General features: G+C 38.3%; 1 protein-coding gene across 2 annotated transcripts in view; it reads right to left on the minus strand.

Annotated features, from left to right (window-relative positions):
- Epsti1 (epithelial stromal interaction 1) overlaps positions 1-27,514 on the minus strand; it is an 89,736-nt gene that overhangs the window by 27,617 nt on the left and 34,605 nt on the right. Inside the window, exons 6-8 of one of the 2 annotated variants that reach the window (XM_048341309.1) lie at positions 25,974-26,047; positions 10,963-11,056; positions 2,669-2,701 (exon numbers count right to left, since the gene is read on the minus strand). In XM_048341309.1, the coding sequence (XP_048197266.1) occupies positions 2,669-2,701; positions 10,963-11,056; positions 25,974-26,047 (201 nt within the window). The remainder of the gene's footprint in view (positions 1-2,668; positions 2,702-10,962; positions 11,057-25,973; positions 26,048-27,514) is intronic. The other variant, XM_048341310.1, reaches the window with a different exon arrangement.

A 27,514-nucleotide genomic window follows, 5' to 3' on the forward strand; every position in this document is an offset into this window, starting at 1 on the left:
ACTTACAGCACTTATCAGCCACCAATATGGCAAAAAGAAAAGCTAGAAAAATAAGGGCAGTAAGTTACCCAGCTACTTGGGAGATTGATATTTTGCTCATTGGACGGATGTGGAAAGAAGTGGAACCTTGAATTGAATCATTGGTCTTCCTAACTCTCACTTCATGCTGCGGATCTCTTGAGACTATTTATCAAAGGCATGGTTATACAGCCATCATGTAATAACCAATTTCATACAGGCATGAGGATTCACACTTAAGAATTCAGGAAGCTGTGAGTTTATTTCAATGAGTTCCATTGCTCAAAATATTTGGAATGCAACACATTGGTGTGCCGATGTATATTAAGATACACCACACCTGTATATAAATATGTTTAGTATTAGATTTGTAACTTTGTACACCTGCCTTGTTGTCCATCATAGGATGCTCGGGCCTCCATCTGAAATTTCACATACCTTAGGTTTCAATGTGATGCTGGTCATGTTTTGTGTGGCAGATCACAAGTTCACATGTGCTCAATGAGATTCCAGCACCAGCTGATGCCAACACAAACGGTCCCACTGCAGGGCTATCTTACCAGATTTTGACCAGAACAAACTATTACCCTATACACAAACACACCCAGAACTCATCTTTTATTTCCAATGTTAGTGGGTACTTTTTGGAAGATGTTTATCCACATCTAAGTATTGCATTAACTTGGGGCATCTTATAATTACCTTCTGATACTGTACAGCCTTCAGCTCTTGCAAAATTCGATGTGTCTTACTCCCTTTGAGAATCCTAAATCCTGGCTTACTGGTCTGTAAAAGTACAATGGAGAAGTCCATGGAAAAGTCTTACCACAGTAAAAAACTCTGTCTGCCATGGGACTGGAGTTAATAATTCAACCTCTGTTTGGAGCATACACTAAGCTCCCTCTCCACACTTGCTTACTGAGTGATTTATGCATGTCTGAAGACATCCCTTGGGATATATAAAAAGAAGGCTAGTGTAAGCACAACATCTAGCACATTGTAAAGGATGATTTAAATGTTTGTTTAATTAAGCTTTAAAAATTTCCCCTCAGAGATAACCAACATAATTTATTCCCTATGGTAGAAAGCTAAAGATAGTTTCAAGAATATTCCAACTGGCTGATCAGTCCCTATTAAAGACAAGCAATAGCAGCCACTGGAATGGAGTAATGACATGTCTACCCTTCATCAGTGGCATCCTATTATACTTGCCAATTGATGATTGATACCATGCAATTCCAAAGATGGGTAGCTTTTTAAGTTTTTCCATTCCTAATCTGTACCTAATATACATTGTGAGAGGAAACAAAGCCTGTCCAGGCACACAAGAGCCTTGGAAGAGCCAGCCCCTGCTGTGGAAAGCCCTTCAGTCTTCCTGACCCATCCCATCAGGGTGATGTGCCAACTGAGTAGTCTGAAATGTATGAGATTTCAAGCACAGATTGGTCCTGACCTAGGATGGTTTCACTTTAAGATTTCTCAACTTTGCCACAGAGCCACACATTCAATATAAATTATGTTTTGAATTTTGATCTTTTCCCAGGCTAGAGATATGCAATAAAATATGATTCCTAGGTGCTGAGAAGCACCACGGGAAGCCACACTTCCATCAGCTCTGCAATTATGAGGATAAACAAAGGGCAGCCACAGTGTACTGTGTTGCTGGGCTAAGATGCTTGGTGGGTGAGATGTATGGAATGGATTTTCCACCTGCGATATTTTCAGCTTATGATGGCTTTATTGGGAAGGAACTCCATCCTGAGCTGAAAAGCATCTGTATTCTGTTCATTTGTCTTTTGACCTCACATGGACTTGTAGCGTCAGCCTCTGTAAGGCAGAGAGGCCAGTCTGAGCTTCTAATGCTTAGGAAATTCCACTGATCTCATAAAACTCCCAGCAGCATTGCAGCAGCAAGTTCCATATTTCAGGCCTTGTTCTCTGGACTAATAATCCATAAAGCTTATGTAGGCTGGTTCCTCCTTTTCCCACAGTATAATTTTTCTCAAGCACTTCTTAGCTCATTGCTCCATTCTTGTCATGATGAAAATCCATAGGCTATCAAACAGTAAGACCCACTTTGCAGAGAGGGAGAGAAACTTTGGAATTACATCATTTACAGCAGTTCCAATGAGAATAGAAGAAAGCCATGTATACAGAAAACCCTCATATATCTAAAGCCTGCTACACCAAATAGGTAAACCTCTACGGTTTCTCTTTTCCCCTAACCCAAGAGGACCATAGTAAATCATAGATGAGGTTCTAGTCTTCTGATTATCCCTACTTTTTACAGGAGAGGATAATCTTTTTCACATATATTCCACATAAGACCCAGGTAGCAAGAAAAAAAAAGAAAGAAGAGAAGGAGAATAAATGGTTTCTATTTGAGAAGTTCCAAGGTAGAGTAAAATATGCAGATAAAGCAAATGCTATGATTTGAGCAAGAAACCTAAATTCTATTTGAATACTTTCATTTTATGTTTAACTGCTTTGTTCTTTTATCAGAATATGGATCCTAGCTTGTGACTGGGAAATAAAATGGTTATTAGACATGTATAAAGTACCCATATAAAAGGCTTCAGAAACTAGGAAGTTACACAATACCTTAGCTAAAAAGAGTTTGAAGTTACTTGCAATATTAATGCATACATACCCAGTTGAAATCTCTAGGCAGGACTGGAAGTTTCTGTTTAAAAAACATTAACAGGAGGGTAAATATTTCTTATCTCTATTTTCCTTAGTTCCTAATATAAGACATAGCTAAAGTCACCATGGTCACATAATTTTCCAAGCATTAAATGTTTATTAAATATAATATATATAATATTGATGCTAAGATTTTGTTGTTCAACTAAAGAACATTTTTACCTAGTTCTCTCTCAAAGCTATAGTCTGATATAGATTGATCTATTCAGTCATAACAATAACTCATATATAAACTCAGTAGGAACAAGCACTGTGCCTAGATCTTGGGTACCTGTCACTTCATACAGAACTCAGACAAGATGATTGATGATTCCAGTGACATAATGTGGTAACTGTCATCATAGAAGCCACCAAAGAGGACATGCCATTAAATTGAGTCTAGGATACCTCTCTGAGTGGATGACACAAAGTTGTACATCAAATAGTGAAAGAAATCACTAGAAGGGAGGATGGGCATCCTATGAACAAGCAACAAATAGCACTGTAAACTTTTTAGATAAGAACAGCAAAGAAGCACATTCTCGCAGCTTACAGGACAGAAATTTCCTGTCTCGGGGACAAACAGTAAAAATCCAAATCTCCTCAGTGTTGGCTGTTTCTAAACACTGTGAGAGAAAGATTTCTGTTTGAAGTCTCTCTCTTTGGCTTGAAGACAACCATCCTCACCTGTCTCTTCCTTTTACGTTTCTCTATGTCCCACATTCCCTTTTGATATTGAATATGAGCTTCATTTTCATTTGATTGCTCCTGTAAAAATCCTATCTTCATACAGGATTACATTCTGAGAGAGTGCAAGTTGGGGTTCAACATATAAATTTGAACAAGAGACCAAAAATTTGGCCCATGATATGTAATATATCTGATTTCCAAATGGTGGCAAACAGATCTTTCTTCTAAGATTTCAAATTTACCCCTACAAGAGGACATAACTAATGTAAACTCTTGTCTTTAGAAACCAATGAATAGTCAGGTTTGAGGGTTCATGCCTATAATCCTAACTACTCAAAAGGCTGAGATCTGAGAATTGTCATTGGGAGCTAGGCTCAATCTCCAAATAACCAGCAAAAATGTAGACGTGAAGATGAGGCCTAATTGGTAGGGTACCAGCCACTGAGTCAAAAAGCTGAGCAAGAGCAAAAAGTCCTGAGTTCAAGCCACAGTGCTGAGAGGTAAGCCACAGTGCTGAGAGGTATCTGAATACAAATACAATACAGGTACCTCTTGATGAAAAAAAAAATCTATGAAGATGAAATAGATGATGAACTGGTTAACTATGGAAAGCAGTTTGGAGGTTCCTCAAAAGGCTCAACATAGAGCTACACTATGACCCAGCAACCCCATTTCTGGGCATTTACCCAAAGGATCACAAATAAGACCATACTAAAGCTACTAGCACAACCATGTTCATTGCAGAAATTATTTACCATAGCTAAATATGGAACCAACCCAGATGCCCCTCAGTAGATGAATGGATCAAGAAAATGTGGTACATATACAGTATGTAATTCTATTCTTCTATCACAAAGAATGGGATTGCTCCATTCATAAGAAAAAGATTTGGAAAAAATCATACTAAGTGAAGTGAGCCAGACCTAAAGAGACATAGACTTCGTTTTCCCTCATTGGTAATACATTTAGCATATATCTAGGATAGTCCTAGAAGAGGATCACAAGAGCTCAATGACTAAGTACATATGATCATATAAAATGATTCTAAGTGAAATGAACTCCAAGATATGGAAACAAGTGGGTTTTAGTTATTATTTTTAATGTACCTTGTGAAATAATTTTTTTTTCTTTTGTTTATCTTCCCCTATGGTATCGCCCCTATTGTCACTGTATTTGATTTGGTACCCTAGGTATTGTATATATGTTTATCTGAATTAGGGAAGGAAAGGGGAATATCAAAATCATGAGCCAAAGGACAAAGGGTAAACCAATGCAATAAGATAATAAGTTGTAAACTAACTGTACAACTTGGGAGGGGAGGAGGGAAGGTGGGAGAAAAATGTGGGAGGAGGTAACAAGTTTGACAAGTATTGTACTTACTACCTTACATATGTAACTGTAACCCCTTTGTATATCTCCTTGGCAATAAACTTAAATTAAAAAAATAAAATAAAAGACTTAGCAAAAGGATGAACTTGGAGACTTGCTGGAAAGGGACAGAAAACACCCAGGGGAAGCCTTTTTCTTTCTTTCTTTCTTTCTTTCTTTCTTTCTTTTTTTTTTTTTTTTTTTGTATTCCACAGAGCATCATGAGGCCCAAGAAATGGATGCACCAGTTCCTGGGGAAGCAATGGAGCTGACAGGAAGATGAAAGAAAGGAATTATTAGGAAGCCTCAGTACAAACTGTTTATCCCCACAGCCCTAACAGGAAGTCCGAACTGTTCTCTGGGAAAATGAGACCTTTGATACCAAGTCCAGGAAACAGTAGCTGTAAAATTCCAGACTGAGCAGGAAAGAATGGAATAAAATCTTGTATATCAATCCCCTCTGGGAAGTTTTCCTTTGTTTCCTGTGCTGTTTCTTTTAAGTAACAGAAAAAGAAAAAAAGTAAAACAACCAAATCAGTAAATGATTAGAAGTCAGAAATACATGTCTGACTAGAAAGGAAAAATATTTAAAAGGAAAAAGTTAGAAGGTAAATCCAGGTGGCCTAGAATCTGAGTAGTAGGAATTTCATAAAGAGAAAATGAAGAGAAATAAATCAAAGGAATTATGCAAGAAAATCATTTAGAACTAGAAATGAGTTTCCATATTCAGAAATATTTTTTAAAAAGATCCTTACACTAAGCCACATCTTTACAAAATATCAGAAAAAGAAAATATATTAAAATATTTCCAATGGAAGAAGGAAAAAATCCATTATATAAGAACTGAAATTCAAATTGCTTTGTATCTCTCAGGAGGCAGTCCTTAAAAGTAGACGCACCATGCACTCAAAGTTATCAAGGAAAATGATTACCAATTTGGAACAGTGACTAGTTAAATTCCAAGCAAAATATGAGGGCTGAATAAAGATTGTTTCAGACCAGGAAGGATTTGATCATCTTTTCATGAGAAATAGCTAAATAATATGCCATACCAAAAGAAATAAAAAATAAAGACAAGGAGATCAAATAAACAAGATCGGGAAGCTATAAAAGCAATTCCCAAGCTGACTTCAAAGAAGTGATTCTCAACCTTGGCTGCACTTTAGAAATACCTTGGGAGCTTTAAAAGCACTGAAGCCCCTAGGCCATGGTATAGCAGGATCTCCAGGGGTGTGACCTAAGCTACCAGCCACTTTTTTTTTTTTTTTTTTTTTTTTGGCCAGCCTGGGGCTTGGACTCAGGGCCTGAGCACTGTCCCTGGCTTCTTTTTGCTCAAGGCTAGCACTCTGCCACTTGAGCCACAGCGCCACTTCTGTTCGTTTTCTGTATATGTGGTGCTGGGGAATTGAACCCAGGGCCTCATGTATACGAGGCAAGCACTCTTGCCACTAGGCCATATCCCCAGCCCACTTTTAAAGCTCCCCAGGTCAGATTACAAAACAGAGAAGACCATGAACCTTTGTGATAAAGGTGAGTCCCAAAACAATGGCTGGATGGCAGAACTGAAGCATAGTCAGTGTGGTTTCCAGCAGGTGGATTTAGGATGGGATGGAGTAGTCAAAATGAACAGGCTACCTCACAGGCACAAAATGGAAAAGTGTATGGAGATTTGTATCCAGAGGTAGTTTCAAGAACAGTCACCAAAACGGGAAGACAGTTTCCTTTGGGCATTTGACTGGGAAAATGCAAAAATAAAATGTTGTGAAAGTTATATAAGTAGAAGGAAAATGGAACTAGAGTATACTAACTGCCTAGGTTGTGAGAAAATGCTCATGTAATTGGAATAAAGGAAAGCTTGAAGTACTGAATCTCATTACACTAAGAGAAGAAGCAGCAGCAATGGGTTAGTAAGGTTTAGAAATGAACAAGAGATAGCAATATATATGCTAATGGTACTAAGAGTCAAATAGCAAAACTATGGAGGCAAGTGGTATGCTGAATAATGGTCTCACGAAGATGTTCCCATCCTAAAGCCTGCAGTCTGTTAACAGTACTTCATGTAGCAAAAGAGATTTAGCAAGAATTGAAAATCTTGAGATGGGGAGACTGGCCTAGATTTTTCAGGTAGGCCCAATACAAATGTAAGGGTCCTTCTTAGAGGAAGACAAGGGGGTCAGAAGGGCAAAAAGAAGATGGGAAGGAAAAGCAGAGATTAGTGAGATGTGGCTAAGAGCCAAGGAATGCCAGTGGTAGAGAGAAGCTGAGAGAGGCCAAGAATAGATAGATGGTCCCTGCTCCCAGACACTTTCCAGAAGGAATTCATCCGAAGATACACCAGTTCTATCACTTTAAGATATATCCTTAGTTTTGAATTTCTAGACCCAGAAATTGAAACGAATAATCTTGTCTTGTATGAAGTTGTTAAATTTTTGGCAATTTGTTACAGCAATAATACAGGAATTTAAAAGAGTAGGATTGAAGGAGTACATGTGACTGGGACATTTTCATATCATTTGACATTTAAAAAAATGAATATCAGAGATGAGGAAGAATGATGGAAATGGTGACACTGATCAAGATGCATTGTATCCCCCAAACTGATATGTTGAATTGAAACCCCTTTGCACAACTACTTAAAAATAATTTATAAAAACCCAATGAAAATGTGATAAAGCATAGATTAAAAATGAAAAGAAAAATCTCATTGACTGTGCAGAGCAATGTGTGAGTATATGTCCAGGGTGACATGAGCTATGAGCAGTTTCCCTGTAGTGTTACTGGACACCCAAGTCACTCACAGATGGCGTTTCGATGCAGGCTTATAGTAGTCCCTGAGATCTGTCTTCATTGCCATGAGCTCTCAGGTGATGTTGATGCTGCCAACACATGGACCACCCTGGCTGTAGAAAAGATCTAGACTCAAGGCTAGTCCTCTATACCTTGAAGGACAAAGAAAGACTAAAGAGAGAGACTGAGTCAAGAGGAGAAAGAAGAGGAGAAGAAAATAACAGAGAAAGAGGAGGGTAGACAGGCAGAGGCCAGGCTAGAAGGAGTATTATGCTTAATCTAGGGCATTTTTAACTTAGCCTTAGATAGCTTAGCCAAGCTGGGCTCTGGTAGCTCATGCCTGTAATCCTAGCTAATCTGGAGGCTGAGATCTGAGAATTGTGATTCAAAGTCAGCCTGGGAAAGAAAACTCTATGAGATTCATCTCCAATGAGCCACCAGGAAACCAAGTGGTGCTATGGCTAAAAGTGGCTAGAGCTCTACTTTAGCTCTAGAGTGAAAAAGCTCAAGGATATCACCCAGGCCCTGAGTTCAAAGCTCTATGACCACACATCCCCCAATGTACACAAAGATATAGAGAGTCAAAAATGACTTTGAGCAGTAATGACATTTAAATACTACTACTCTCTGTAGAAGAAGGGGAAGGAAACCAAGGGCTGGAAGCTTCTAATATGTACCTGGAAGTCCATGATGCTAAAGCAGAGGAGGGTAGCACTTTGGGCTCTACCACATATTTACAGGAGAGAACTACTTAAATCCATATGCAAGTGAACTCTATAAATACATGTTTTGGATTCTTAAACCTAAAGCTTTCATGTAACAATTTAAGGGAATTTTATTTTAGTCCTTTTTGACAAAATTACAGAAGATGGGGATCTTCTGATGGCAAATCCACGTTCAAGTGAGAAGTACAGAAGAAAAATTTATTCCAGGAAATCTGCTTTAGGTAGCATGATTAAAATGGGTGTGGGGGGGGGAGAAATAGCTGAAACAGTCTCAATTCTTTAAACCCCATATCAATAGGAGTCACACATTTTGAAAATTCTGTATACTGACCATCACTAAGACAAAAGCCAACTGCCCTCTTTGAACAGAGAAGACATATTCTTCACAGAAGTGCAATATACATATTTGATTTTTTCCTATTCCATCAGGAATGCCTTCACAAAGCATTCTCAGAAGAATTCCATGCATATGGATTAGATAGAATGAGAAGAGCATAATATGGGTAAAAAGTCAGCTAAATATATTGAATGCCAGAAACGTACTAATAGTTTGGTGTTGAAATGAGAGAAGCAGTTGCATGCAGTTCATAAGGAACCATCCCAGGGCCAATCGTGCTCCATATTTTCTATTGATAGTTCTGAGAATCGTATAACAAATGCACTCATCAATCCACAAACTACATAGCTCTGGGAGAGACTGCTAATGCTTTGGAGGACAATATTAAAATTCAGGGTGATCTTGCAAAATTGAAGAAATGAGCAAAAATCAATAGAGCAAGCATACACAATTCTGCCAGGTGTTTCAAATCATAGGTTTCAGAAGCCCTCAAAAAGAAAGGAAGAAATCCTGGCAGGCAAAAATCCAGTCAGTAAGCTACCCAATTCCCCAACCCTACCCCAGACACAAGGATATCCCCCAGATATTTAGCATTGGCATTTACACATGATTTAACTTCACTATTGAAAGCTTCCCAAGTCTTTCTCCCAGAACCCTGAAATAAGAAAAGAGGGATGGTGGATTTGTGGAGTATACACTGAAAAATTTAGACTCTGAAACATGATTTTATAAGCAAAGAAAAGAGGAAAACCTAAAGGCTTGTGGGTAGGAGTATAATGACCTTTTCTAAGGGTATCATAATGTTTCTTGACATTTTAAAACATAGTCCCTATGGCGAAAGGCATTGGGGAGGAATGAAGACCAAATTTCTCTAAACAACTTAGCTTTAACCCATCTGAACCCTGGAAAAGCTTAGGACTTTTTAAAACTTAAGCCGAGATTTTCTTTCATCCACAAGCCTTACCCAAACGAATACTTAATTATGTTACTTCGTTGTCCCTAGTCAATAATCATGCTCTGCTGACTTCTCCATATAAGCAATTTTCTACCTAGAGCTTCATCTCCATCCTCTCATCTGCCATATTGATGATGTCTTCACTCCTCACCTAGACCTTATAAGCCTCTATTTCTTTAGATTCATCCTTGAAATGGTTAACAGTGTGATTCAGTGAAAATATGAACTTGACCCTTACAGAATAAGGAACTTGAGTTCCTCAATGTGGCACAGAAATGTCTACAGTTGTTTCTGCCAGGAATACTCCAATTTCCATGTGTGGAATATGCAACTAGCACTTTTGTTCCTAGAGCCTAGGGACACTAGACATTCCACAGTACCCATGGCAACCTGTGCAGTAAACTGTCTTCTACCAACTCTCAGAGGAACCACTATTGGGGAAAGCTTCTTACGGCTCCTACTTAGTTCCCCAGCCTTCTAGTTTACTTTTCCCCACTGCAACTACTACTTAAACCTTTTTCCCCAACATAGGCCATGCTGTTTTGCTGCCTTTATGCCTTATTTTTTTCTTCTGTGTCTCAGCAAATTCTGACATGTGGAATGACTCTAGTAACTGATCTGTGTATGGGGATGGGTGTGTTTGTATGGGTGTGTGTATACAAGTCAGAGGGCTTCAACTCGGGGCCTAAGCTGTCCCTGAGCTTCTTTTAAGCTCAAGGCTAGTGCTGTACTACTTGAGCCAAAACTCCACTTCCAGCTCTTTTTGGTAGTTTACTGGAGAAAAAAAGTCTCTCAGACTTTTCTTCCTGGGCTAGCTTTGAGCCATGATCCTCAGATCTTAACCTTCTGAGTAGCAAGAATTACAGGTATGAGCCAATGATGCTCATCTTTTACATTTTAGCCCATGTGCCACCTTTAGTAGGAAGCATACACACACACACACACACACACACACACACACACACACACACACACACAGAGAGAGAGAGTTTGGTTCAGATGTTTCTTCCTAATACAGCAATGCTGATTTGTAGTTACAATATGCTCTACACTCTGCATTTTGTTTTTCTCCATCACTCTACTGCAGTCCTTCAGAGAAGAAGCCATATACATGTAGTAGATTTTATGTACACATTAAGGCTATGATGGCGGGATGAACGGATAACTGGGTGAGACCAAGGACATTCAGATATTCATAATGTAGCTAACAAATACAACCATCATTTTACATCTATCTAAATATAGTTCAGGAAGGAGATGAAGCCTAAATTTTAGGTCATCCCATCAACCTTTAGTTCTAGCATTTGTTGCTATGCCAGTCATTTTGTGCCCTCAATCTTCAGTCTCAAAACAGCTCTTTGAAAGTTGCCAGATGGCAGCTTGTATGATGTTGCACTTACCCATGTTGAGGATTGCAGGTCACGGAAAGTAGTTTGACAGGTCCTTCTGTTTGGCAATTCTGTGTCTAGCCTGCTCAAGAACTCAGCAGTTTTGCTATCAAGGATAAAAAAAAAAAAAAGACATCAATGCTTTCATAAAATGAAATACCATTCTTACTGTGCCTTGGATACTGGCCTAGTCCTTAATGGGTTAATGACTTAAAATGTCCTAAGAAAGTTAGGTTGGTCATTATGCACATAACTATTGAGCCTTTGCAATCCACTACCATGTATATTTTCCTTTGGCCTCAGTGTATGAATGTCTAGAGTCCTATATAGCGTATCATGTCCGTGTGTGTGTGTGTGTGTGTGTGTGTGTGTGTTGAGAGAGAGAGAGAGGAGAGAGAGTTTAACCATTCAGTGTGTTTTCTTGTAGATTTATAGGCACAAATGTGGGAAAACATGTAGCCTATGTTTCTTTGGCTCTGGCTTACTTTGCTTAATATACTTTTCCTCCCAAGTCCTTCCATTTCCTTATGAATGGATGAGTAGAATTCCATTGTGTACATAGCAATTTTCTTGATCTGAGGGACATCTGGGTTGATTCTATTATCTTGGCTATGGTAAACAATGTTGCAATAAATATGGTTGTGTTGGTAGCTTTAGTGTGGCTTGGTTTGTGTTCTATTGGATAAATGCCCAGGAGATGGATTGCTGGGACATAGGGAAGCTCTGTGTCTTTTAAGGAACCTCAACACTGCTTTCCAGAGTAGTTGAACAAGTTTACATTCCCCTCTCCCCCGCCACAGTGTAATAGAGTTCTCTTTTGGCCACATCCTTGCCAGAATTTGTTACTCAATAGCTATGTGTATGTGATCGCATAAAATAATATTTTTATGAAATGAATTCCAGGAAAAGGAAACAAGAGACACTTTAGGTGCCATTGTGCTGTTTTTGTTTTTCCTTCCTTTTGTTTGTTTATAATTAGGGGGGTAAGAGGGGCACAGAAAAGGTGGAACAAGGGTAAACAAAACAACTGTGGTACTTACTAGATACTACGTGGAAAATGAACTATGCATCTTGTAGGTGGGGATGGGAAACAAAAAGCTGGGAGAGAGTGAAGTAAGGGAAAATACAGCCCCAAAAGAATTGTATGCATTACTCATTGCCTGGTTCATATAACTGTAACCCCTGTGTACATCAACTCTACAATAATAATAAAAAATTACAATATAAAAAAGTTAGGTCAGGAACAGGCATGGGAAAAAATGCTTTTGCAAGCTTGGATTCATGAATACTATTTTGAAAAATATAAAACAAGATTTGTGAAGTGTGACCTGTCACCTCATTTTTCCACATCATGTTACTGATTTGGAAGGTAAACCCTCTCTCAGACTCTACAGTCTGTGGCATAATTTCTTTGTAAAAGTTTAAAGTTTGACACCAGACTTCAGTATAGAGTTATAACTATTATTCTTCTACAACATCTCATTTCACACTGGGTTTTCATCTGGTTCTCTACTCATCATGGGTCTATCTCCCTTGGGGGTTTGGCTGTACCCAGGATATATGGGGATACTCCAGGAGCTCTTTCCTATCTATCAATCAAAAATCCTTTGTGATTCAGAAAGCAGAAGTGGAACCTGGGTGCTGTCTCTTAGCTTTTTGCTCAAGGTTAGCACTCTACCATGTGAGCCAAAGCTCCATTTGTAGCTTTTGTGGTGATTAATTAGAGATAATATTCTCATGTACTTTCCTGCCTTCACTGGCATTGACTGCAATCCTCAGATCTCAGCCTCCTGAGTAGTTAGGATTATGGCATGAGTCACTGGCTCCCAGTCAAAATCCTTAATCAGTTCATGTAACTTGTCTTCATTCCCTAGTCTCTCTTACAGCTAAGTGTTGCAATATGATTGAATTCTGATCAATGGACTGAGAGGAAGTGATGGACACCACTCTTAGGATTAACTCATCATAAACTTCCCATGCTTGTGTCTCCATATATTTCCTCCCTGCTGATTGGCTTGAGCACAACAATCTGGAAAGAAAGCTCCATACTGAAGGTGGTAGAAACACTATTCATTCTGTTCCCTAAATACCTAATTTAAAGGCTTCCTATAAAACTTATTCATTGACATCTTAAATGAAAGTATAGGACAAAAAAGAAAAAAACATATAGTAATCAAGCCATTATACATTTAGGGCTTCCTTACTTCAACAATTTGCATACAACATAACATAATCTATAAAGAGAAACTTCTCTACTTAGGTCAATTCCAAAAGTATATTTTAAAAGGTCAATAATATTTGAGGAAAGCTAGAAAAAGAGGAATAAACCACCTAACCGAGGAAGCAAAGACCTCTATAGTGAAAAACTATAAAAATCTGAAGAAAGGAATTGAATATGATATCAAGAAATGGAAAGACCTCTTATGTTCATGGATATGTAGAATTTATATCATGAAAACAGCCATACTGATAAAAATTATCTACAAATTTAAAGCACTCCCCATTAAATTCCAATGATATTCTTTACTGAGAATAATCCAAAACTTCATATGAAACAACAAAAGGCCTTGAATAGCCAAAGCAATTTTAGGCAAAAATAAAAGCAATGCAAAAGCAAACAAAAAATACTGGTGGTATAACAAAACCAGACTTCAAGCTCTACTACAGAACTATTATAACATAGGTTGGTATTGGCACCAACACAGGTGAGAAGACTAATGGAACAGATTAGAAGACTAAGAAATAAAACCGAATACTTACAGTTATCTGACATTTGACAAGGGATCCCAACATATATGACGGAAAAAAAGATAACCTCTTCAATTACTGATGTTGGGAAAACTGAACAGCCATATAAAAAACAAAAATTGGATCCCTGTTTGTTACCATGCACTCAAAATGGATCAAGACCTCAATGGAAGACCCGAAACTTTGAAACTATTGCAAGATGGAGGAGAAATATTAGAACTTACAGGCATAGGCAGGAACATTTTGAAAGGAGTTGCAGAGGGATAGGAAACAGGGGAGAGACTGAAAAATGGAATTACATCAAAATAAAAAGTTTCTGCATAACAAAGTGCACAGATACAAAAACTGCATAGACAGCCAACAACCTGGGAGAACTTCTTTACTGACAATACATCCAGCAAAGACCTAATATCAAAAATATATAAGGAGTTCAAAAAATTAACCCCTTCAAAAACTAATAAATAAATTGATCAATGGACAACGGAGCACAAGAGACTTCTCAGATAAAAAAGAATGACAAATAAATACACAGGAAATGTGGCTAAAAGGAAATTAAAATCAAAACAACTTTGAGATTCCATCTCATATCCATATCCAAAATATTACAAGTCAGGATATGGTAAAGATACTTTCACATCCATGTTCATTGCAGCACTATTTACAATAGCCAAGTTATGGAAACAGCCCAGATGTCCCACAAGAGATGATGAGTGTATCAAATAAATGTGATACCTATACACAATAAAATTTTACTTATTCATTAGAAAGAATAATATTATGCTATTTTCAGAGAAATAGATTGGCCTAGAATAAATCATGTTAAGTGAGGTAAGCCAAGCTCAGAGAGACAAATGGCACATATTTTTTCTCATATATGGAAGCTATATCTAAAATATAACTGGACATGACAGCATCTAGGACTACGCATTTACATCCAAATTGTCAAACTAAAGGAAGATACTTTTAAGAGAGGAATCCAAAAGTGTAATTCCTCCAAACGTTTAAAATACTATTTACTGAAATGAATTCCAGAACTGGAAACATGATTTTCTTGTTGTTGGTAGTGGTGTTTGTTTTTTGCTTTGGGGATTTAAAAAAAAATGTTTTTAGGTGGGGCAAAAGATGGGAACAGACAAAGAGGAAAGATGAACAATGAGGAAAGTGAACTATGTAATTTGTGGAAAGGTCCAGGAGAGGGAAACAGGGAAAGTGCAGGAAGGGATGATATTGTCCAAAAAAGAATATACTCATTATCTGACTTGAAATAGCTACCTCTTTGTGCAACACTTTCATAATATAAATAAAATTATATTTTAAAATAAGAATCCTCAAGGATCCATTTGGCTCTTAGTCATCTCAGAAATTTGAGAGGGGAAGGACAAAGTAGAAAAGGGGGAAAATGTATCTTTGAGATGTCTTTTTGTGAGGTCTAGAAAATTCTAGACCCAGAAAACAGAATACAAAAATTAGCACTAAATTACACTAAAATTATTAGGATATTTGTGAGAAAACTGAAAAGAAAAATGCCTTGCTATATTGTAATATATATAGGAGAATATTTAAAATACATTGATAGAGATTCACCAATAAAATGTGACCTTCATAAAAGAAAAAAAGTAGGAAAATCCACAGAGAGAAATTTTAATCTTCCTATCTACGTGAATAGCCCAGATTTGCAAAAGACAACTCCCATAAGGTTGATTAGTTAGAAAATTAGGGTTCTAGCCAGGTACAATAAATGGTTCATTCCCCTAATCTCAGCTACTTAGAGATAGCAGTTTTATGGGGTCAAGGACAACACTGGCAAAATTGTTAGAGCTTATCTCAAAAAACAAGGTAGGTATGGTGGCACACAGACAGAAAGCTCAGGACCCTATCTGTAAAATAACTGGAAGCAAAAAGGGCTGGAAGCAAGCCAGGCACCAGTGGCTCACACCTATAATCCTAGCTGCTCAGGAGGCTAAAATCTGAAGATTACTGGTTCAAAGCTAGCCTAGGAAGGAAAGTCCATGGGACTCATACCAAAAAACCCAAAGTGGAGCTGTGGCTTGAGTGGTAGAGCACTAGTCTTGAGCACTAAAATAGCTTAGGGGTAGTACATAGGCCCTGACTTCAATCAAGCATTAGGAACACACTCACTAGAGTACTTGCTAGTAAATACGAGATTCTGAGTTCAAACCCAAGCAATTGAAAAAAAGGTTAAAAAATGTAATTTTTTAATTTAAAAGAAAAATCTGTAAATATACCAAAATTAACATGGAATTGTAGAAGTTTATGAGTCAGGATGCTGCCACTTATCATACCATCCTACAGAGCCTTAAACATCTTTATCTAAGGAAACTCTAATCACAATGTTAAACAGATGATTGTAAGCAGTCATAATTAGGCAGGTATCATCATTGGTAAATAATCATTACAAATATCTTTCTTAGTACTTTGCATGTTTCTCAGCATCTACAGGGTAGTTAACCTCTCATCTTCTGTTAGCTAATGTATAAACTCAAGTAAGGAAAGGGTCAAAAACATTTGTGTATGAGTCAGCAAAATAGGAACTCAAACCCTGTGATAAATAGCACCAGTCACGTGCGTCAAGAATAGAGAGATCAGAGACAGCATTGGGGATTTAGACACAGTACACAGTGATCTTCCATATCAAGGGTCAGCTGCTACTTAGTTCCATACCACTGGTGTCCATGGAGACACAGGCCAGGATTGCCAGATGTCCCCGTTTTTACTGCTAGAATCAAAATGCTGAAAATATTCATTTTAAACAACTTGGCAACTAATGTAAAATTTTAAAAAATACTAAAGGCCTACATTGTATGGGGTCAAAAACAAAAATTTCTGCCAAAATGGGACCCAGAGGCCTTCTAACTATGAACAACCGATTTGTTTCTGCATGCTTCTGTTTGTGCTATGAATTGTGTGTTTAACTATATGTTCTAGACATTTGTGTATTTAAAACTGGAACTGGAAAGTTGCCAGGTGCTGGTGGCTCATGCCTGTCATCCTATCTACTCAGGAGGCTGAGATCTGAGGATTGGGGTTCAAAGCCAGCCTGGGCAGGAAAGCCTGTGAGACTCTTATCTCCAGTTAACCAACAGAAAACCAGAAATGGTGCTGTGGCTCAAGTGGTAGAGCACTAGACTTGAGCTGAAGAGCTCAGACAACACCTAGGCCTAGAGTTCAAGCCCCACAACAGACAAAAAGAAAACCAGAAAGATGAGCAAGATTGGATTCTGATAGCAAAGAAGAATCTGAGAACTGGCCACGAGGCTGCTTTATGTCTATCCAGAAGTACTACCATATGCCATATTTTATATTTATACCAAACACCAAGGTGCATCATTTTATTTACTGCTTTTAACTCTGTAATATGTGAAAGACAAAACACTGAAAACACCTATAATCTTAGCTAACTCGGGAGGCTGCAATCTGAGGATCACAGTTTGAAGCCAGCTTGGGCAAAGAAGTCCATAAAACTACTACCCAATTAATCACCAAAAAACTGGAAGTAGTGTTGTGGCTCAAGTGGTAGAGAGACAACCTTGAACAAAAAAGGGACAGGACTCAGGCCTCAAGTTCAAGCCCCACTATGGGTGCATGCACAGGTGCACACAACACAGAAAACAAAACACTAATGCTACACAAGTTGAACAGATGAATCCCAAATGATGTTTATGAAGATCAAGGTCCAAAATATATAATGACCACTGGCAAATTAAGTTTAAAAAGACAAAGAACTCAACAAAAAAAGGACAGAAGCTAGAAATACCTACTTCATATACAAATAAATGCAGTTAACAGCAATAATAAAGACTCTTCAATTGTGAGGTTTGTTTTACCTTTTAGATTGGATTGCTAAAAGCAGGGTTCAGTGACTATGTATGAATAAATTGCTTTCCAAAAAAAACCCCAGCAATAATAAAAAGAGTGATTCCAACTTGGGGTTTTTTCAAGTGTCCATTATGTGTCAAGCTCCGTTGAAAGCACATATCAGCCTTGCGACTACCTTGCAAAGGCTCCATTATCATCTCCAATTGATAGAAGGAAGTTGATCAGTGTCATACAACCAAGAAATGCCCAAACCTGAACCCAGACCCAGGCAACCTGGTCCCAGAAGCCATATTTGTAGCTTTAACGCTTGACTACTTTCTTCTGAGCAATCCCCATGGAAAATTATCTTTAATCTCTAGTTATTGGGAATACAAAAATAGAAGCAATATGCCATTACACACCTGCCAGGAAAGAAAAAAGAAAAATATATAAAAATCCTGTCATAGTTTAGGACAGGGCAGACATCTGGCAGGACTTGTCCTCTTTCCTCTTGAGAATTACTTGTGGGAAAACAAATTGCTCTCCTCACTTCAAAAAGTAATGGCATTACTGGTGCTGTGTTTAGGTATTTACATTGGAGAAACTCTGGCATAGGTCAATAAGGAGATTTGAGAAAGGACATGTAATCCCAAACTATTTATAAGAGTTCCAGAGACACAGAAGGAAACTAGAAAATGTAGGGAGAAGTAAAATAAAGGGAAGGTGGGAATTCTCATCATGAATGAATATGGGTAAGTTTCAACTTACAAAAATGAGGCCATTGATATTTTCCAATTCCCAGCAGTTTGTAAATTGCTATGTATGTAGTAAAAAAAAAAAACTTGCAGGGTAAGAGAGAAGGAGAACAACTCCTATTCAAGAATTGATCTTGAAGAAGCTCCAAAAGAAGACAATGTAGCTCAGAGCTTCCTGTGAACAGAGGGATAACCCTATAAGGATTTCTCTAGATCATCTTATAGCCACACCAGGTGAAAATTCTTTTCAAATTAGCAGAGGTTTAAACTTTTGGTAGAGTGTCATAAAAAAAAAAACAGAGGGAAATGGTCAGTCTATTGTCAAGTTGTCATAAAATTTTGTGGCAAAGTTTGTTATCTGTGACCTGGAGTTGGGAGCATGGCTCAAGTGGCACAGCACCTTCCTAGTAGGTATGAGCCCCTATGTTCAAACCTCAGTCCTACCAAAAAACAGTAAAAATGATACTTATCTGTTAGTGCTGAATAGTAACTAATTTTTTACTGACATATATACATATGATCAATGCCCTGTAGTATACTACAGATGAGTTATGCGATGCATTATCGGTTGAATGAATAAATGTATTGAAGTAATAAAAATCTGATATCCATATCTCTACCACAATGTTATTGAGATTACTGATCCAACCTACAGAGTTACGACCTGTAGTACTGTTGTAAATAAATCTATATCTGTGTTCTCAAGGCATTATGCAATTCACACAGTACTGAACTTCCATCCCTCACACTAAATGATTGCTCTGCCTTACAAATCACAGCTACATTCTCAGTGTAGTCTGTCCTCCCTGTAGGTAAGATTTCTCAAGATACCCAGTCGTAGCTGAGGACTGGTGACTCATGCTGACCATCTTCTCTCCTCAGGAGGCTGAGATCTGAGGATTGAAGTTCAAAGCCTGCTGGAGCAGAAAATTCTAGGAATCAACTCCAATTAATCTGCAAAAAAATGCCAGAATTGAAAGCGTAGCTCAAGTGGCAGATCATCACTTGCAGGACTGAGGCCCTGAGTTCAAGCCCTAGTACCAGCATGCACATTCACACACACACACACACACACACACACTCAAGAATGTTCCTGTATTGCTAAAGTTGGTGGCACATAATCCAAGGCACTTCCTTTATTCTTTAGACCTTTCCAGAACTATCCAGCCAAAGATCAAACAAATCCTGTAATAGGCTCTGTCTAACACTGCCGTACTGAGATGCTCTACCTGTCTCTATGGTATACTCATTTTCCACTGCTGCAATGATTAACTTGAACTTCTTTATTCACTATAGGTGTGACCTTGGTAGTTTTGACATATGTTTTATACCAGGACAGTGGTTACTGGTAGGAAAAGACAAGAGAAAGGAATGAGAGTTTAAGGACAACACTTAAACAGTCTGTTGTTGATTTCTTTTGTAAATTTTCTTTTTAAAAATTAGAAGTAAAATATCAACCATATGGCCACAGTGCTTGATACATATTTTCTCTGTATATGACATTTTTTTTTCAACTAGGGGATTAAAAACAGCACACATACTTTGGTGTTGACCATGAAACACACACAAACACACACACACACACACACACACACACAATTATATAATGACTCTTACTTCATGATATGTAATCCAAGACAAAGCTCTTTCAAAAAAATGTTATTGTAGAGGTGATATACAGAGGTGATATAGAGAATGGTTACAGTTACATGAGTCAAGTAATGTGTACAATTCTTTTTGAACAGTATCGCCTCACTTTCTCTCAGGTTTTCCCTCCCATCCCAACCCACAAGATGTAGAGTTCATTTTTGCCATAGTGTCTAGTGAGTACTACTGTTCACCATTTAGTCCATTTTTTCTGTGCAAGACAAAGCTCTTAAACTCTCTTCCAAATCACCCAACATAGGCCCAAATCCTCTAGTTCCTTCTGAAACGAGTAAGACGTGCCACATCAGGATTCCCCAAAAGACTTTGAAATTCAATGCAAAAGCTACAGGAACAGGCCCTAAGTCTTTTTAAATGGAGGTGAGATATGACCAATGCTATGTTTTTAGAAAAACTAAGCCTGGTGAAACACGTGATCCAAGAAAAGAAATTGATGGCAAAGAGAGTAGTGAAGTCATTACCAGGGAGTGACTATGGGGCCCAGAGGACATACACTAATTTAAGGGACATGTGACAAATGCCAACACAAGATCAGTGTCAGGGAGAATAAAATGAGTTAACAGGCCAGGTGTTAGTGGGTCATCCCTATAATTCTAACTACTGAAGACTCTGAGATCTGAGGATCGCAGTTCAAAGCTAGCCCAGGCAGAAAAGTCTGTTAAGATTCTTATGAGCAATTACACACACACACACACACACACACACACACACACACACACACACACACACACGAGAAGTGAGGTGTAGCTCAAGCAGTAGAGATTCAGCCTGAATAAAAATGTCAAGTGAGAGTGTGAGTCCCTGAGTACTAGTACAAAACCTCCAGAAGTGGTACACACACACACACACAGTTAACATACATTAAATACAACAGGGTATGTGTGGGAAGACTAGATAATGGGTAGTGGGTAGAAAATTTGTTCTGGTTTTAATGACTGTATTTAAGAGTCAGCACTCAAGAGATTTCCTCAGAACAGATTTTTCATAATAATCTGTATGCTGTTGTTATGAAATAGAGGATTTTGTACGTGTATGCATTTTTTATTTTTTTAGGGGGTAGGGGATTGAACTCAAGGCCTGGGCCCTATTAACCACCTTTTTTTCCCCTCAAGGCTAGCACTCTACCATGTGAGCCATAGCTCTACTTCTGGCTTTTTAGTGGTTAATTGGAGATAACAGTCTCACAGACTTTCCTGCTTGGGCTGACTTTGAACCACGATCTCAGATTTTAAGATCTCTCTTTAGTTAGGATCACAGATGTGAGCCACCATCTTTCAATAGGAGGATTTTGTGTATCTATGAGTTTGCTTCATTAACATATGCTAGAAAGTTACGAATAGGTTGCTTTTATATTCATCTTACCTAAATTATAAAATTCAAGGTTGGATTGAAGCCTAGCATATGGCTGAGGGAGCAATGCAGCCCTTAAGTGTCTTTCAGAAGTTCCCATGAAGGGCATTAGAAGTTTTGTGAGCACATCAGAAGGCAAACTTGGGGCCAAAGTGTGCATATTCAGCAGACCTGCCCAGGTTCTCAACACTCGGGAACTAAAAGAGATGGAGATGTGCCTCCAAGGAACTAAGCATGCTATTACTCAACTGGAAGTGTAAGAGACTATGGGTCCCAACAGCAGGAATGAAGAAAACTTCCCAGAATTACAATTGATGGGTTGAGCTGCAGGTTCTTATTCATGGGTGGGCTTGATTCCAAGAGCTTTTCCAGCTGAGTTTTTTTCTTTACTTTTCTTTTCTTTTCTTTTCTGTGCCTGTCTTGGAGCTTGAACTCAGGCCTTGGGCCCTGACCCTTAGCCTCTTTGTGCTCAAGGCTAGTGCTCTACCACTTGAGCCACAACACCACTTCCACCTTTTTGTGAGTAGTTTATTGGAGATAAGAGTCTCATAGACTTTCCTGTCCATTCTGGCTTTGAGTAGTGAGGATTACAGGCATGAGCCACCAGCACCGGGCTCCAATTGAGGTGTGTAAGAAATGAATGCTCCTCCCTTTTGAAACAATGTTGGAAACTGCCTCAGAGAAGATACAGGTTAAGGTCCCAAAAACCCACCTCCCCTCTATTGAGATTAGTTAGGACACTAACCCAAGGATGGGCTGGAAAGATGAAATCAATTCGATGTGATGATATGAGGGAAAACAGATTTTTAACTCCAGGCTTCTTTTGTGTACTCTAGGCAAAATTTAGGTGTTGGTAGGAAGAAATCAACTATGGCCCAGTCTGTCTCTGAGCTGACTTGCCCTCTCCACTAGTTCTACCCACAGTACTGCCCACTGTGCAGAGGTTCCTGGCTTCCAACACACCCTGTGATGCTCCCTAATTACCCATGATCTCCACAAGTGAGTTGAAGAACAGAATTTGGAGGCATCACTTACTATCTCTGTGAGTTTTGCAAATATTGTTTTTGAGCTAGGGTCTCCTTACTTAGCCCAGGCTGGCTTCAAACTCTGTCCTCCTGCCTCAGCTTCCTTCCCAAGTGCTGAGATTACAAGCAAGCTTCATCATACCTAGCCTCGCTTTGTAATTTTTTTCCTTACCCAAGCTTCCATCTGTAAAATGGAGATGAGAAATCCCAAGTAATATTGATTTGAAAATTAGATGGAAAAAGGTCTAGGTAATATGTTCAATATTAAGCTGGACATTCCACAGTTTCTCTACTACATGGAATTTTCTCATTATTTTGCTGTCTTTTTTTTAAGAGCAAGCTCTTTTCCTTTCTTAAACTACATATGTGTGTAATCTCTTGTGTTAGATGGTTATTAGGTGTGAATTAGCATTTTAAATGTGGATAACATACCAAATTTTCATGGATCCTGCAAATCCTTATAGTGTCATTTTTCTTAACACCTGCACACAAATTACATTTATATTGCCTCTACACACCCTTCCCTCACTCCAACACTAAACAGTCTCAGAATCCAAACTCATCTCAACATTCATCCAGAAACAATTAGAAAGATGACTCTACTACCTCCTCCTCATAAATCACCATTTAAAATGCTGAGATTCATTTCATCCAATGCTGTAAACAATCTACATCACACTATCCCCTCTTGGGTATTTAAAAAAGGAGTTTTGAGTGTTATTTTAGATCTTGCTGTCGATCAGTAAATATTGACTCACAGAAAAGGCCATCGCAGGGCTGGGGATATAGCCTAGTGGCAAGAGTGCCTGCCTCGGATACACGAGGCCCTAGGTTCGATTCCCCAGCACCACATATACAGAAAACGGCCAGAAGCGGCGCTGTGGCTCAAGTGGCAGAGTGCTAGCCTTGAGCGGGAAGAAGCCAGGGACAGTGCTCAGGCCCTGAGTCCAAGGCCCACGACTGGCCAAAAAAAAAAAAAAAAGAAAAGGCCATCCCAACTGACATCACATTAAAATTTTAATAAATTGTAAATAGTTATGGAAGCCAAAAATAATGGCAAAAACTATGCCATGTTTAAAGGTCTATTTCTCCTCTCTACTTTCAGGCTCAAGAATCCTAGAACTAGTTCTGAATTGGGAAACTAGAGACCATCCCAGCCAGAGTGGCAGACTTAATGCATCATTAATCTGGTCTGCTCTCAGCCTCCAACTGCAATAGTCACAGCCATTCAATTTTTAAGGAAAAGACAGTGCTGCAGAAGTACATTCCAGAGGTCTTTTCATAAAAACTATCCTGTGTGCTCCATCTGCATGTACAATCTGCTTGTGTATTTTCAGCCAGCTTGCATGGGCAGATTAATGCGTACAATTAGAAAGCAACCTCACAGGCATTCGATAAACTGCCTTCATTATTACACTCAGGAGAGTCCCTTTGGATGTCAATAAAAGCCTAGTTTTCTGCCTGTTAGCTAAATAATTGACAACACTAAAAATAATCCGAAGCAAATGAACAGAGTCAGGAGCAAGGTGTGAAGAAGAGCGCATTAGAATGCGCCTGTGGTACCCCAGGTGGCCATCATGGGCCTTTTCTCTGGTAACTTGGATTTACAGTCTACTCAAGTCCACAGCTGACCTTCTTTACAGGAAAAAGCTGCTGCTGCTAGTCTTCTGTGTGAACCAAACATCACAGCATGCGGAAACCAGCAATAGATTGACTCATTTGTGAGAACTTATTTGGGTTTCTATTTTGTGTACCTTCACTTGATAGCTACTGGAGAATCTAATTTAGGGAGTAGGAGGCAGATAGACTAGCTGATGAACTCTTTGTGCTGTTAGAATGTTAACTTCTTTCCTAGACATTTTACCCCCACCCTAAGCTAGTTCTAAGAAAGCATGATAAAGACTAGTGATATCAAAGGTACAACTTTTCTAAGAAGCCCCTTTCATAATTTGGGCACCTTATGGTCAGTTAATTCAGGAGCCATTGGTCTTCTGATTTCAAAAGAAATTCAAAACAATGTTCTTTTTTTTTGTCTATTTCTTAAGAGAAAAAACAGCATACACATTTATACCTCTTCTTGTGTTTCAATAGGCTTTAAAAATCAATTTGAGATACTTCTCAACTTTAGCCAACTTCTCCTTTTTCCTAGCTAACTGGGACTTGCCCGATAAGCAAGAAGAAAGAGAATGAGTGAAATTTGCATGTAATTGAATTCAACTAACTGCACGGATAGTGCACAAGGTGGCTGGGGGCAAAGCCTTCTTCTATACAGAAGAGAACTGATTGATCTTTAGTATTCAGTAAAAACTGAGTAAACTCAAGGAGCTAGCAGACTAGGAAAGGCAGCTCGGCCTCCCGCTTTTGAAAACCCTTCGATTCTTCCCACCTTCCACCTCCCACCTTGCCATGTTTCAAACTTTCCAAAGCAAGAACTTCCTTCAACTCCCAGCCCTGTCTTTAAGACCCCTCCTCTTCAACAATTTGGTCTTCTCTTTTCCAATGTCCAATGATTATTTGAAAGGATAATTACAACTGTGACCCGAAGACAAAAATAAATTCTTGTGCTCTCCCTACTCATGAAGGGGGATGCAATAATACATATACTTTTAATATACTATTAATCTATTTTCCCTCCTGCCATATGTCAACCCATATCTGCTTGGTTCTAATTCTACCACACTTAGAATTAGCATACAAATGCTGTAAATACATAAACACATGGACTGAAAAATATGTGTACAGCCCTGAATAGTCAAAGAAAATATCAATAAAAATTTCATACCTGTAAAAAAGAATTTACATAGGGCCAGCAGTATGGTCCTTTGGTTTTGTCTTCTTTAAATCTATATTTAGGTAACCTAGTTACTAAGAGTTACAACATGAACTTATCCTTGAGGGCTACATGACGAAGCGCCAGAAGACAGATTATAATCACTCTAATATATTAACCACTGCTATTTGCAAATCAAACTGTAGAAATTATCTCAGCATATGATCACCAAGTGATGATTTTGACAATAAACTTATAAATGATACCTCAGACTATAAAGAACAAAATAATTTATTAGGTAAGACCCTCATCAGTGCCCTCTTCCTTATGTCAATATGTTAGACATAAACATAATCAGAAGTACGTGGATCACCAAAGAATCAATTGCTCCAAGTTATTTGTGATGATAAACCCCTCAAATTTAGTAGTATTATTGCTAATCAGTTCACCACTAAAGAATACTTTGATCATTATAGAAATCTCAAACTTTTATATTTTCACATATGACATAATGGCCAATAATCTAATTACCAGGTATTTGAAAAGTTACCATCATCTGATACTCAAAAATTGAGTATACCCACACCTGTAATCCAGCTGCTCAAGAGCACAAGCTCTGAGGATCACAGTTCAAAGTCATCCTGGGCAAGAAAGTTCATGAGATTCTTACTCCACTTAAACACACACAAAAAAAACTGGAAGTGGAGTTTTCGATCAAGTGGTAGAGCACTAGCCTGATCAAAAAAGAAAACCCCTCAGGGACAGCATCAAGGCCCTGCGTTCAAGCCCCAGGACTAGCACACACACACACACACACACACACACACACACACACACACAAATTCGAATGTACAACATGCCCATAAATTTACAAAGTTCTGAAAAGAAACTTACTATTGATGGTGGTCTCTAAGTTGTTCTCTTCTGAGGTTTTCTTGAAGTCGCTTTTTCTCCTCTAGTTTATTGCTCTGAAATTAGGAATATCAAACTATGCTGTTTTAAGGAATCTTTAGGTAAAATTATGATGTTTAAGTAATCTAAGGTCTAAAATTCTTGGGTTCTAGCAGCTTTCAAGACAGTCTCCCCTCTCAGAACCCATAAATCCCATGGGTTGCAAGAGCTTTACATTCTTTTCCTAGTCCTTTCTTCCAACTAGACTAGTTGAAATCATTTCACATTTTTATTTTAGTTCAAATGATAGCAACATTTAAAGCAGTATTTCCAAGATGTTCCAACTGGAAACAAGAAATGTCCATACCAAGTATATTAAATTAAATTTATAATGGGGCTGGGGATATAGCCTAGCGGCAAGAGTGCCTGCCTCGGATACACGAGGCCCTAGGTTCGATTCCCCAGCACCACATATACAGAAAAACGGCCAGAAGCGGCGCTGTGGCTCAAGTGGCAGAGTGCTAGCCTTGAGCGGGAAGAAGCCAGGGACAGTGCTCAGGCCCTGAGTCCAAGGCCCAGGACTGGCAAAAAAAAAAAAAAAAAAAAAAATTTATAATGGATGATTAAATAGTTTGTATGAAACACACACACACACACACACACACACACACACACACACACACACACCACTCTACTCAAGCATTCAGAAAAAGAATTTCAATAACCCAACTCAAATCCCTTTCTGACTTACAATCAGATACTTAAAAGCTGTTGAGAGATTACTGTATGTCTAAAAAAAAAAGCCATCTACTTGAATAGAAAAGCTACATTTAAAAAATTAGCTATTTGTAGCCTAGAGAAAAAAAGAATTTCATATTTGATTTCACTGTCACCATGGCTCTGCCATATTTTAATTCAATTTTAATTAAAGCAAGTAAGAAGATTTGCTTTGCTCACCATGACACAGCGTTTTTTTATTTAACTTGCTTAAGAAAAATAAGCAAAACTCTTAGATAACAAATTTAGTGGGGAGCTGAAACAAGTTCTACAACATAGGCAAATTTAAATTTTAAATGAATCTTAGAGAGGAAGCAAGCAGCTGGGTTTAATAAAAAAAAAAAAAAAATTGGATTTGCCCAGAAAAGGTCCTGTGAAAAAGAATAATGGAAGTCATCACTTTTAAACTTGGCTTCATCTTTCAAGGAGAGGAAAATAACTCTTCATATTGTTTATTTTCATGAAAATCTCCTTTCACATATTTTCCCACTTTGACAGGCAAAATGGATGATGATTTCAGCTTTAAAAAGTAAGCTATAGGAAGTTTTCTAGAGTCGAAGGGAATCAATTATAAAGTAAGCAACTGGATTGTCAGCAAAACAGAAAAAGAGAACATTATAAAACCAATAAGAACAATAAAAACCAGTAAACATGATTCCACTGTAGACAAAGTCATGAATCATTGACTCTAAAGGTGCTCAATTGTGAGGGTGGGGGATGGAGAGGATGAAAACTGTTAGAGATAGGAAAAAAGAAGTAGTTTGATG

This window comes from Perognathus longimembris, chromosome 3 (genome assembly GCF_023159225.1).
Source record: "Perognathus longimembris pacificus isolate PPM17 chromosome 3, ASM2315922v1, whole genome shotgun sequence".
NCBI lineage: Eukaryota > Metazoa > Chordata > Mammalia > Rodentia > Heteromyidae > Perognathus > Perognathus longimembris.